This window comes from Oxyura jamaicensis, chromosome 12 (assembly GCF_011077185.1).
Source record: "Oxyura jamaicensis isolate SHBP4307 breed ruddy duck chromosome 12, BPBGC_Ojam_1.0, whole genome shotgun sequence".
Classification (NCBI taxonomy): domain Eukaryota; kingdom Metazoa; phylum Chordata; class Aves; order Anseriformes; family Anatidae; genus Oxyura; species Oxyura jamaicensis.
In genome coordinates this window covers 13,828,854-13,841,247 of record NC_048904.1, presented here as the reverse complement: position 1 = coordinate 13,841,247, position 12,394 = coordinate 13,828,854, and the positions used below count along the sequence as shown (strand labels likewise).

General features: G+C 44.1%; 1 protein-coding gene across 1 annotated transcript in view; it reads right to left on the bottom strand.

The window, feature by feature from the left end:
* Nucleotides 1-12,380, bottom strand: part of PTPRG (protein tyrosine phosphatase receptor type G) — a 400,862-nt gene extending 388,482 nt beyond the window's left edge. Inside the window, exon 1 of the mRNA XM_035338056.1 lies at nt 12,200-12,380. Coding sequence (XP_035193947.1) covers nt 12,200-12,284 — 85 coding nt within the window. The 5' untranslated portion in view covers nt 12,285-12,380. The remainder of the gene's footprint in view (nt 1-12,199) is intronic.
* Between the last annotated feature and the right edge of the window lie 14 nt (nt 12,381-12,394).

Sequence of the window (12,394 nt, the reverse complement as noted above, 5' to 3'; positions counted from 1 at the left end):
ACTTTTACCTTGCTTTCCTGGATCAGTGTGTACCAGGTCTGCTCACACTTTAAACACAGCTGGCTCCTTGGCACATAAGCACAAATTCCTGTGTGGTTTTAAGTGATTAGTTAAAGAGAACTCGTTTGCTGTTTTGATATCATATTTAAACAGTTCATGCACTAACCTGAAGTTGCCTTCAAGGATGAAGGAAGCTTGCTCTTCATCAGTATCATCTAGTTATTAATTATGTTTTGTTTCTATAAAGCATTGCTTTAGCAGCAACTTCAAGGAGTAGACATTTGCTTTGATTACCAGGGTAACCAGATCCACCTCTATGCCTTTTGTTTGCCCTCTTCCTTGATTCATTAACATATCTCAAAGGATGAGGAAGCAATGGAAAAGATGAGAGAAAACTGAACACAACAGATTAAACTATCTGGTAGCTCATAATACTCAGGAGCTAAACAAGAAACGAGATTTAGACCATCTGAAAGGTTCTCGTATTCAGAATTAAGAATTTCAAGAATTCTTCAACTTTTCTGAAATCATGAGAAGCAGTGAGCAGTATTACAGCAACTACACATCCATCTTCAAAAAAAATAATTTTTGCAGGGACTGAAGTTTCACCTTGCACAATGTAAAATACAAGACTCAGAAGAAAATAAATGCTCCACAGACACTGGCCCAGCAATGCTGGATGCCAAACTTCACTTCACCCACAAGAGGTAAACACCTTACCAAAACCTTCCACATAAAAGCCAGGATCTTCTCCACAGCAGCTGGTCTACCCTTTTTGGAAATGCCATTTCAGAAGACAAACTAATTCCAGCTAGGTTATCAACATCAGTGACAGCAAGCCTTGCCAGTGAAAAGTGAACCTTCATAAAGTGACACAGAGGACAACCATTACTCAGTAACATGTCCATTTCGGGCAGCCTGTACTGCAAATTAAAGAGGATGATTTTGTGCACCCTGTGATCAACTCACCAGAGCAGTAACACATCCTATTTTGGACACTCCATCACAGCATTACCTGCAGATATTTACTCTGTGTTCTGGTTCACCGTTGCCTTATCTGGGAAGCACCAACATTGCTTCAGTCTGAATTCCATGTTGAATTTGACCCAGGTTAATTGTTATTGCTGGCAATCTGCTGGCTGTGTGTAAAAGAGCCAGCTGACAACATGACAGCAGCTTCTTACATGAATTAGTGAAATGCAGACATATTCAAGCCAAGGGCTGAAGGCACAAAGACCTAGACTCCAGCTTTTCCACTGCAAGTCCTCCCTGCCCAAATGCGCCAGGGGAAGCCTGGGCTGCCCTGCCAGTGCAGGGCTTCTGCATCACCAGCCACCCATTCACAGCTCCCCAAGCATATGCTTCCTCTCAAACTGTTTTTAAACTACTTCTATCTGCCAAATATTCTTTACTGCATTTACTTCCCTGTGATGATTTAAAATAAATGTTTATTTTTAAATCATATTTGACATTTTATTAGGTACACTGGAAAACAAACCCATTCCTACATATGCAAAAATTAGGAATTAATGAGGTCTGGCAATTATCTTGATGGAACGAACCAAGTGACTTAGTTGAACATACAGAATTTTGCTAGGAAAAAAAAAAAACCTGCTCTAGTAGTTAAAAAACAAATGAAATTGCTTCTTATTGATTTTAATTTAGGTTGAAACACTAGCTGTCTCTCCGACAAAGCCAGAAATGGAAACAACTATAAATGAGTACAAGATGTGATAAGATAGACAGATTCTTAAGTAATCTAGTTTAGAGATGACCTCCAGTTCAGACAGTAGTTAAAATATGATATCATATGTATGGATCAATAAGTAAGTTTGCATTTGTCTCAGCACCAAATGCTGGAGAGCTGTGTTGTTGTTTTTTGTTGTTGTTGTTGTTGTTAACTCTGAAATGTTGTCCAATTAATCTGTACTTTTTTTTTTCCCCCCACTTACAGGGCATCTAGATTCTAATTTACAAATAAAATCAAGAAAAGCAATTAAATGTTAAGTACTATCAGCATGTTCTCCCAAGTGATGCACATGTGCAACAGAATAGAAGTAGTCCAATCTTGATACAGAAGGCCAGGTTACAAATTGAAATACATTTGTATTACCATTACTTGCAGGCTTCATGCTTTAGCAAGTAACACCACCGGGCAGCATCACGCTCCCCCTCCATGCACAGCAGAGCCTCCAGCCACGAGCCTCTCCCAGGCTGCAGCAGCTGCAGGTACATTGTACTCCTGTGGTCTCCAGGGCAAGCAGGGACACCGAGTAGCAGCAACCAGGTGCTTTGGGTGCACAGGAAGGATGCTGGAAGGGCCATCTGATGATGGCCACTCAGTCCATCACTTTTAGCGTTAGTTAAAACCTTCCTGGCAGGCTGCCTAGCAGCTCCTCCCAGCTCTTCAGGCAGCACCCACTGCCAGGACCCGCCTGGCTCATCCTGCACTCTGTCCTCCTGAAGCAGACAAGACATATCAGCTACAATCAAGCACAATTAAGTTTATGATCCTTTCAGCATGCCAGAACTTGATCCAATATTAGCTTACAGCAATGGATCAGATCTTCTGCATGCTTTTTGCTGAAGGCTCTCACATTTGGAATATCAGACTTCCTCTCTAGTCATAAGGAAGGATCTCTCCACCTTTGCAGACAGAGCCTCATCCCAGACAGGGTCACATAAGCAGGTGGAGAATGGATCATTTGTCCTCATTTGGTGCATGGTACAAGCTCACCCAAAACAGTCACAGGTGAGAGCTAAAAAGCCTCCAAGGGAGGACATCCTAATGGAACCAGTCACAGTAACAGGGCAGATCTTCTAAATTCCTACAGTTTGCTCAGTATCTACTCCCTCCTACCTGCATCCAGCAGGAGAAAATGAGGACACTACAAGAAATGCTGTTTTACCAAAAATAGCAGCATGAGTAACAGTAAGGGGGTGAGAGAATGGATGGGGTAACAAAGAAAAAAAAAAAAAAAACATCTAATACTCCTAAAAAATAATCTATTGCCTCCTTTGGTTTACATCCAAATTGCAATCCAGTCTCTGAGTGTAAGGTGAGGCACAACTGTTAGCCAAGCTGGGGACAAGCATGAGGGCTCAGTACCAACCAGACGGCCATGGTCTTGTTCTGGAGCTGTGTGAGGATTTCACAGTACTGTAATACAGAAGTCAAACCTGAGTTAACCATTTCAAGTAATTCCCCAGTTGCATGCACTGTGCACCTGGACCACCGTGACATGCACTGGACGCCCTAACTGCCACTCCCTTACAAACTGCGCAGTGCTGCAATTGCTGAGCAGGGGTGGTAGAGAAAAAACAGCAAGAGACGCATCGAAGACACCACAACTGCAGAGGCCTCCCTTTATATTGGTAAAGTTGCCATCCCAGCTTTAGTGAAGTCACTTAAAAAAAATCTACTCAAATAATTTATTAAAATAAAGTTAAAAACACTAAGAATTAACGATAAAGGTCACATCCATTGAAGAGCAGAGTATCGTGTTCAGCACTGACTCCAATAACAATCTCGAAGTCTTGCTAGGCAAACAATCAACATGAACTTTTTTGCTGTGGCAGAAAAATAGGTCAGTGAAAATCCTCAGACAAACAAAAAGGGCAATAGCATTGTCCATATACAATATGAATAAAACCAGCGTTCAGTTCTGGTGTGCACCTTTCTAAAAATAAGTTGCATAAAAATTGGAGAAATGGCAAAAAAGATTGCTACAAAAATTATTCACGGACTGGATAAAATCTGATAGCAAGAGGCTTGTGCAGCTCAGGTCACTGAGTTAATCAGAAGGACACCGTGATATGGATTGATTGCAACTTGCAAGTACTGTCATGGGAAGAAAGTATCAGAGGGCTCTTTAAACTAGTAGAGAAAAGTGAAACATACAGGACAGCTGTTAATACAGTTGTACATTTGCAGCTAATAACTACAGAATTATTGCAGAGAAGTAATCACAGAGTATTTGCAATAACTTTTTTGGTAGTTTATTTATTTTGGTAGCTGCTTTATTCAGAGAAGAGTTGGGCCTTGCTTCAAAATAGGCAAACAAATAATTGCTTGTTTAAAAAACAACTCAACTGTTGACAGAAAACCTAACACCTTCCTTTGCAACAGCCACAGCTTTGGTCAAAAAACTAAACACAGCCCACCAGATGATTCCAGGGACTGATACACATGACAAGCATCCCCTCAGAGAGCCAGCATTTTAACAAGACTAGACATCCCTGCTCCACAGCAAGGAGAATCACACAGTAAAAGAAAAACTCTCCAAGAACCACAGAGAGGGTACCAAAACCATGCACCTCTGACAAAATGGATATACTGAAAAGAAGATGCACAGTCATTTTTCAGAAGGATCACAAGATGGGAGTTCTGGTACAAACCCTCACCTGGTGGAGACTGCCACAGTAACAGTAGCATCAAGGGTGCTATGACAATTTGCAAAAGCTGAGGACCTGTCGTTATGCTAAGATAAAACATTGTAAGCTTGCACATTTTGTGCCCCAGGTTTACAAAGATAACAATGAATTAATTCACAGTAAACAAAAGAGAAGCACTTTACAATGAATAAACAAATTTGTAAGAAACAATTTAAAAAGTCACAGTTTCTGAAACTGCTGTCACCGAGCCTGTATTTTTAACGCTTACTTAAATAGCTAAAACTGCACAAAGGTGTTGCTTTGGAACACAAACAGTTATGCAGAAGCCATATAATCTGATGCAAAACCCTTGGGCAAAGAAGAAAAGAAAAATAAACAACTAATTTTAGAACCTGAATACTCCATTAGCAATTCTCACCAATTAAAAGATGATGCAACTGCTGTCAACAGGCAAATTTTAGTTGTATTTTAAACATGGATTTAAATACAAAATACACAGGCTCCGGCAGTGTAAGAATAATAAGTAAACTAGTTACTAGTAGCACAGAGACCAACAAGAAGTAACATTCCACCATTTCTGCTAATTCCACCTGCTAAACAGATGCAACTTGTAGGGGACAGTTATGCTGCACAAGTCCTCGTTCCTACTTCGACTGGATCCATAATCTCCAGGAGCCAAAGCACTTCAGGAATCTAAAGCCCAATGAAAGTCACAAAAAAATTAATCCCTCAACTCATTTGAGACAGCAATGTGGATCTGTACTTCATTATTTGAAAGCTACTGTGCGTCTTTGTTGTCTCAACTTGAGGTTTCCCAAGGGAGCAAGGGGGGAATATTAAAGGTATCCAATCCACAGAGCATGGAGATGCACGAGGTTGGCTGGAGGGAACAGTTGCATGCCGAGGTCCATACAGCTGAGGCTTATATAGACATCCAGCCATTAAAGTAAATGAATCGATTGATAAACTTGGTCTAAAATGAGATGTGTATCCCTAACTTCACTAACCATTAGGTTACAAAATCAGTTACTTTAAAATACTGGACAAAAATAAACAAGATTTAATAGAAGCATTTCCAAGGATCCCAAATTGTGCCAAAAAGTATGGTAGTGGTCCTCAGTGGTACAGGGGTTTCTTCATGGATATCCTTGTTTAAGAAACTGAATGAAGCCCAGAGAAAGTAATTTCCTTACCATTTTGGATCAGAAAGCGTCAGGGCAGGAGCAGCATTTCCACTTCCTTCAGTGGAAAAATGGCTCATTGAGTGCATGGGGCACAACTGCTTTTGCCTTCATAACTTGGTTGCTTACTGCTCACCACTTCGTACAGTGAAGGCCTCTGCCACTCCACAGCAACTGACACTGCTTTTCAACCTGTCTCACATAAACCAAGCACTGAGCTCCAGGTCTAAGACTTCAGATTGCTAAAAAACAATCATCCAAATAAGAGGTGCTTTTGTAGTAGTAAAGAAAGGGCAAGGCACTGCTTAACTACAGCAGGCATTGTAGCATTTCCAATGTCTCCTACAGGCCTCCCACAAGGACAAAGGATGGAAAAAGTGAAGTGTGGGAAAACCGAACAACTCTCCGCTTTGCCTGCAAAGAGTTATCAGATAGCTTTCTTTTACTGTCAGCAGAATAAACCGACTCCCAGCAGAAGAACCTTAACAGCACTCTGTCAGGGAGACAGGCACACTTTATTTCCAAAAAGAGAGAACAGCTGCCACAAGACCAAATAACATCTCGCATTTTGCTCCTAAATACCAATGCAGCTCTTCAGGGCTCAAGGTCTCATTCATTACGTATCTGCAAGCAAAGGCAAGGATTTTTCAAATCAGCTTTCCTACACTAAGCAGCCAAGTCTCAAAACACCTAGATTTTCTTTAGAAAGGCCTCCATGCTATGAATGCAAAGTCCCTCAAAGCAGACACTGGCACAGGATAAACACATTCAGGCATCACTGCAGCGTTTATGCATAGAAAAACTGCAACACCCACGTCAATTGAGATTTTACGTGTCAGTTCTGCTGGCAGGTGCATGATGCGGTCAAGTTTTAAGTTCTAGAAAATGGTTCATCATTATTCAAATGACTTGATAATTAAGACCGCTAGTACTTCAACTCCCAAGCAAACTTTGAGATGCATAATAAAACCACATTAAAAAAAGCAAGGCCGTGTACTAACTGATTTTACCTTAACCATAGTTCTCTCGACGATAATTTAAATTGCCAAAAGGTGAGCCCATTCAGTGTAATAAAAACATATCTTACAATGATTGCACAAACATCTTCATTTCATTTTCTACTGCCCTGTGTCCTCCCTCAATCAGGTACAGATTTTATTCACTACCACTGCTTCCCTCAGCTTCCCAGTAATATTATGAAGAACCAAAAAAAAGGAAAAACATAGCAGTAATACCTACAGAGTATATTTCTTCCCTGTTTTGCTTGCGATCTGCACCCTCATTCATCTGTTCATTTTCTGAGTTGGAAGAGCCTCTGCTGAGGCTACAAGTACGTGACAGCTCAAGGCACAAACCAGGAACCCACTGCATCCTGGCAGCTGTGCCTAGAGGACTGTTCATTGAAAGGCAAGCATTTCAAGGCATGATCAGTGTAGCCCTGTTGCATCCGTGAGTACCTCTGTCCTCACTGCAGCAGTTACATTGCTTTGCAGTGCTCTGTCGTGTGGTAGCAGCATTAGAAGCAGCCAGTCCGACTTAGCACGGGTCACATAATGCAGATGTCTCGCCTGCAACATGGGTTACACGATCAGCAGCATTACCGCAAGACACAGAGTAATGGCAAAGTTAATTATATCCCAGGATGGCTCTTCTGGTTCGGGTTTGGTTTTTTCCCCTCTAAATGTTTTTTGACACAGAAACGTAAAAACTAGCTATTTTCATCAGAAGTTATTCTCTAGCTGGGCATCTCCAGTTGGCCCCACCTCAGGCTCCCCTGCCCAGTACGGCAGCATTTGTTCATTTACATCTTCCTTCTCTGCTTTGCTTCCGAAGCCTGCATGTCTCTGCAAAGCTGATACAGGCCGATTCTTCCCAGGAGTTATTCTGGCAGTTGATGAAGTGACATTCCCGCCAGCCTGGTACAAGAAGTTGCAGGTCTACAATTTTCACTTGGAAGAAACACTGACAGTTGTTTAAACACCTCATGGAGAAGGGAAAAATTTGTCAAGATATTTAGATACCTAAAGAAGCAAGCAGCCCCCAGAAGGGATTTATAAAAGCATAAATTAACCTCTTTAGGGCACATCTGCATCCGGAGATGGCTGAATATCTTTCAAGCACTCTTTTCTCTACTGGTGAGATTCCGCTTCCTAAAATACTTGAAAACCGTTGGCTAGAACCAAACTAAGCAGCATAGTATGCAAGCGTAAATAGTTACAGCTTGGTCAACACACAGGAGCAACCATGATATTTAAAAACGGAAGGACAGGAACTCAAGCAAACAGAAACGAACCTAATTTTTTCATAATTTCTCAGATTAAAGTTACATTTTAGCTAAAGCACAGTGCTATTACTACACCCTTAGGCTTTAGAGCACATCATTCCACACGTTCGTTTGGCTGCTAAAAAGCAGCAATCAAATGATTAGCATTTTTTTCTGAGGATAGTTGAGATTAATAGTTTGAAGCCATTTCTTTAATTCAACCATGAAACTCAAACGCTGAAACTAGAGCCAACTTTTTCACAACACTGTTTTAGAAAACTCTTAGTCCTTAAGCATTGATCAAAAGCTGGATAGGGTCTCCATTGTTATCTGTATTTCTTATAATTGGATATAAACCCCAACTATTAAACTTGAGCATCTTGATAACAGAACAGCTTTAAGCACACGCTACAGACAAACCATTTCCCCTGTCAAAAAAAAAAAAAAAAGAAATTGTGAGGGAAGCCATCATGCTACTGAAATCAATATGTGTTTTTCAGTGATTTTTATGGTACCAAGATCTCTCCATGCTTCCAGCTGGAAGTTTACAGGGCTAATAAAGAGCTTGACACCGTTCTCTCTCCTTTAAGCTGCACTGCAATGGATGCTTCCCAGCGCTCAGCTGTGACAGGGATCAGGCAGGGGAGCAGAGGTGGGAAGGGGAACCCAATGTCAGGGCTCAGCAGGACCCGTCTGTTCAGCAGAGGTTCCACTGCGGATGGAGGTGAGCGATATGACACCTGTATTAGACTCGCATTAAGAGTGAAACTCGCTCTGAGCGAAACATCCATTTTTTGAATGGGATCAAAACCCTTTAATCCCCATTTCCTAATGAAAAAGGAGAGGAATTGTAGGAGGAGAGAAAAGCAAGAGAACACAGGTATCAGTTCCCCTTGCTCTCCCAAGCAGAGCAGCACCCCCAGGCTGAGCACAGGCTTCGCAGACATCACAAACCTCAAGCTCTTCAGTGGCCGAATATGACTGAGGGAATTTCCAGCTGCCCTCAGATGGTTTTCTTTTATTGTTGTCATTTTGTATGTCCCTACCCTCCTTGACACCTCCTCCTCCCTCCCTAACTTAGGGAACATCTTCCTCTAGTGCAGACAGCTCCTGGGGCTGCTTGAAGACTTTTGAAAGCGGTGTCCTGGCTCTGCTAACCACGAATCAGCTCCTGTAAAGCTGCTAACAGATAGCAAAGCTCTCCCAGAGTTTCCCCCCCCAAGAAGCATACTAGCAAGCTCAGCTCGTACAGCCTGGGAAAGCTCATTCAACATTCTTTATCTGCAAGGACACCATTAGCGACTTCCCGGAATGTAAATTGTATTTTAAAAAGGCACTGAAAATAAGAGATAATTAAAATGTAAGAAGTGTCATCTTCGTAAAAGCCACAGGACTAAATAAAGTCTTGGAGGGCCCTCTCCTGTACATTCCGTATTTCTCTACGTGCACAACACACCTTCCTCTGTAAAACCTCGAATAAACAAAGCTAGCCTTTTTGGTACCTTTAAAAATATCCAGAGCGACATTTGATTAGTTTATAGGGAAAAGCTCCTTGGATATTTTTTCCTCCAAGCAGAAAACAGTTACGTGCAAAATTAACTCTCAGCTCAGAACTGCAAAGACTCAAAATACAAAACCTATTTACAGGCAGATGCCAGATCGGCAACAATTTGATTCATTAAGAGAGAGCTAATCTAAATTTAAGAAAATTACTTTCATCTATACATCTAGCCCAAGAAAATGTGAACAATTACCTCTCCTTACATGATGGGCTAGGGACAGCAACAGCTGCAAACTGCACAAAGGTGTGCTTTTTCCTTTAAAAAAAATACTTATCTCTGGACAGAGCACTGAGAAACTATGTAGCAAAGATATCACAGTAACATTAATGTTTGTGTCCTACTGATTTTTGGTACTGTGTATTTAGATAAATGAACAAACAGACCCAATGGAAACATCCTCTTTTACCTTGTCTTCATTTGATTTACTAAGCAATGCAATTACCAATGACAAGCCCACGGAGAAATACACTAAACTTAACACTTCAGAAAGAGCAAAACCCTGCCCACGTACTTTTTTAATGTGAGAACAACTCCTTCCTCTTACTGCAACCAAAAGAATGGCAACAGAAATACCTACTTAAACAGTGAAAATCTGTTACATTCCTCCTAACAAAAGAAAACTGCAAAGACTTATTTTCAGCATGGTTCGTTTATTGTTGCTGAACAAAGGAAAAATAGCCTTTATGTTTCTTTACAAAGTAAGGTGACTTGCTGGAGAGAAAATAAATAGTGACCTCTTTCATTGAAAGAAAAGTGGATACGAAGTGGAGGGAGGAACGATGCTTGTTATTTAACACACAAACAAATACCTTAGTTCTCTAATCCTCTCTCCAAAAAATAGTATTAAAGGAACTGAAATACTTGTGGTAGATACTAAACGGTTAATAACCGGCCAGGATTCCCCACCAACACAAATTCCAATGATCTGCCATTGGATGCTGTCAGCACCAATGTCCTGTTATAGTCCACTGAGATCCTCCCTGCAGCTTTCCTGCCTCGGGGCATCTCTGATGTACCAGATCAGAGTCTGAGCGTCCCTGTTTATAACCACGTCTCCCTTACAGCCCCCCTGCATGCACGCACGCACACCAGACATTACCGCTTTTCAGAAGAAGGCATAAAAGAGTAAGGAAGCCACTGAGGTCTAACATGGTAGCTCGGAACAGAGACTAAATGCATAAAAGCCCTCCTGGAAAACAGTTTGCTTCCCGAGCAAACCTCTAGGCATGTTTCAGGGCTGTTCGTGGCTAAGTATTACCCAGCTGTTTTACAGCTCCTACTTCCAGCATTAAAGAGTTTACCTACACGCGGAAACGTCCACAGACCTACTGCTCTCTCCTCGCGTTCATCTTTATATTCAAACCATAATGCAAATATTATCTGGTTCAAACACCACTGATCTAAATCAGCACGCCTTACAATACTGTCATATTAAACCTACATCATAGCTTGTTTTCCTGAAGCGTTCCTACAGCCTGCCTTCTAGATGTAATTACTGTACAATATATATCAGAACCAGAGAGAAAGGCTTCACTCTGAGGGCTGAAATTGAGAAGAAATCAATACAAAGAAGATAAATGTTTCTTCAAGAGCTGCAGAGGTATTAACCCTCTCTCCAGCTTATTTTCTTTTTGCTTCAAATCATTTTACCATCCCAGAAGCTGCTGGAAGGACTGGGATATGACAGGTCTACCTGCTCATCTCCGCGCTTAGGGTTAGAAAAAAAAAAATAATTAAGTGCATTTAGGAAAAAAAAAGTGGAAGTTGCTGTAAAGCTTCCAGAATTTACTTCTTTTGCACATCTGTACACCTGGACGTATCCCACGAGCAGGGCAGCACTGAGACCCCCAGCAGGAGATGCAGGGCAGAGACCCCATGGGGCAGGGGACTTGACCGGGCCAGGACCCCCAAAATTCCCCCCCGGCAGGGTGGGTGCCCAAAGCGGGACCAGATAAACCAACAAACCCACCAATTTTGGGGCAGGGGGGTGTTCAGCCGGGGGGGCTGTGAAGCCATTTTCAGGTAGCCCCCGACTTATGGGGGGGGGGGGGGGGGGGGGGGGCCCGCAGCCGGGCGGGCTGTGGGCCCGCTGGCCCCCGAGGGGCCCCGGGCCGGGGGGGGGCCCCGGGGGGGGGGGTCCGCACAGCACCACAGCGCCCCTGGTGGGCGGCCGGAGCCCCGCGGGCTCCCCCGGGCCGGGGGCGCTGCTGGGGCCGCGGGTCCCGGTGCGGGGCGAGCGGCGGCGGCGTTTTGGGGTGGGGGTGTGGGGATGGGGGGGGAGAAAGTGAGATATGGGGTGGGAAGAGGGACAGCGCGGTGGGCTCAGAGTGTCGCCCCCCTTCATTTGGGTGCTGGGGGGCTGCACCCAGCCAGCCCCCGGGTGCGGAGCGGCCCCGGCAAGGTCACGAGTGGGCTGGGGGGCGTGCAGAGCACGGCGCACAAGTAAGTTTTATTTTAGGGGGGGCTGCGAGAAAGGGACCAAGGCGCGGAGCCGCGCTCCTATGGAGGCGCCGGTCCCGCGGTACAACGGGAGCCCCCCAAGGCAGCGGGCAGGGGGCCGGGGACCCCCCTGCGGCCGCCCCACGCCGGGGGCGCTGCGAGGCACCAGAGGGGACACACGGCGGAGCCGCACTCGCGGCAGCCGGCAGGGAAGCGGCGTGGGGGCCACGCGTGGGAAGGGGGCATTCGGGTCCCCCCGAGCCCCACGGGGGGCGCGGACACGCGTGGCGGCGGCCCCGGGATCTCTCCCGTCCCCCGTTCCCTCCTTCCCCCCCAGATTCCCCCCGCGGCACACTCACCGGGGAAGCACACCACATCATGCAGAACGGAGCTGGTGATTTTCAAGAAAAAGATCCACCAACACGGTTGCAGTAGCCTCCGCATGTCCAAAGCCGCACATCGAAAGGGGGAGAGGGGGCTAAAACAATTCACGCGCGGAGAGAACGGAGAGGGAAGGAGGCGGGGGGGAGGAAAAAAAAAAAAAAAAAAAAAAA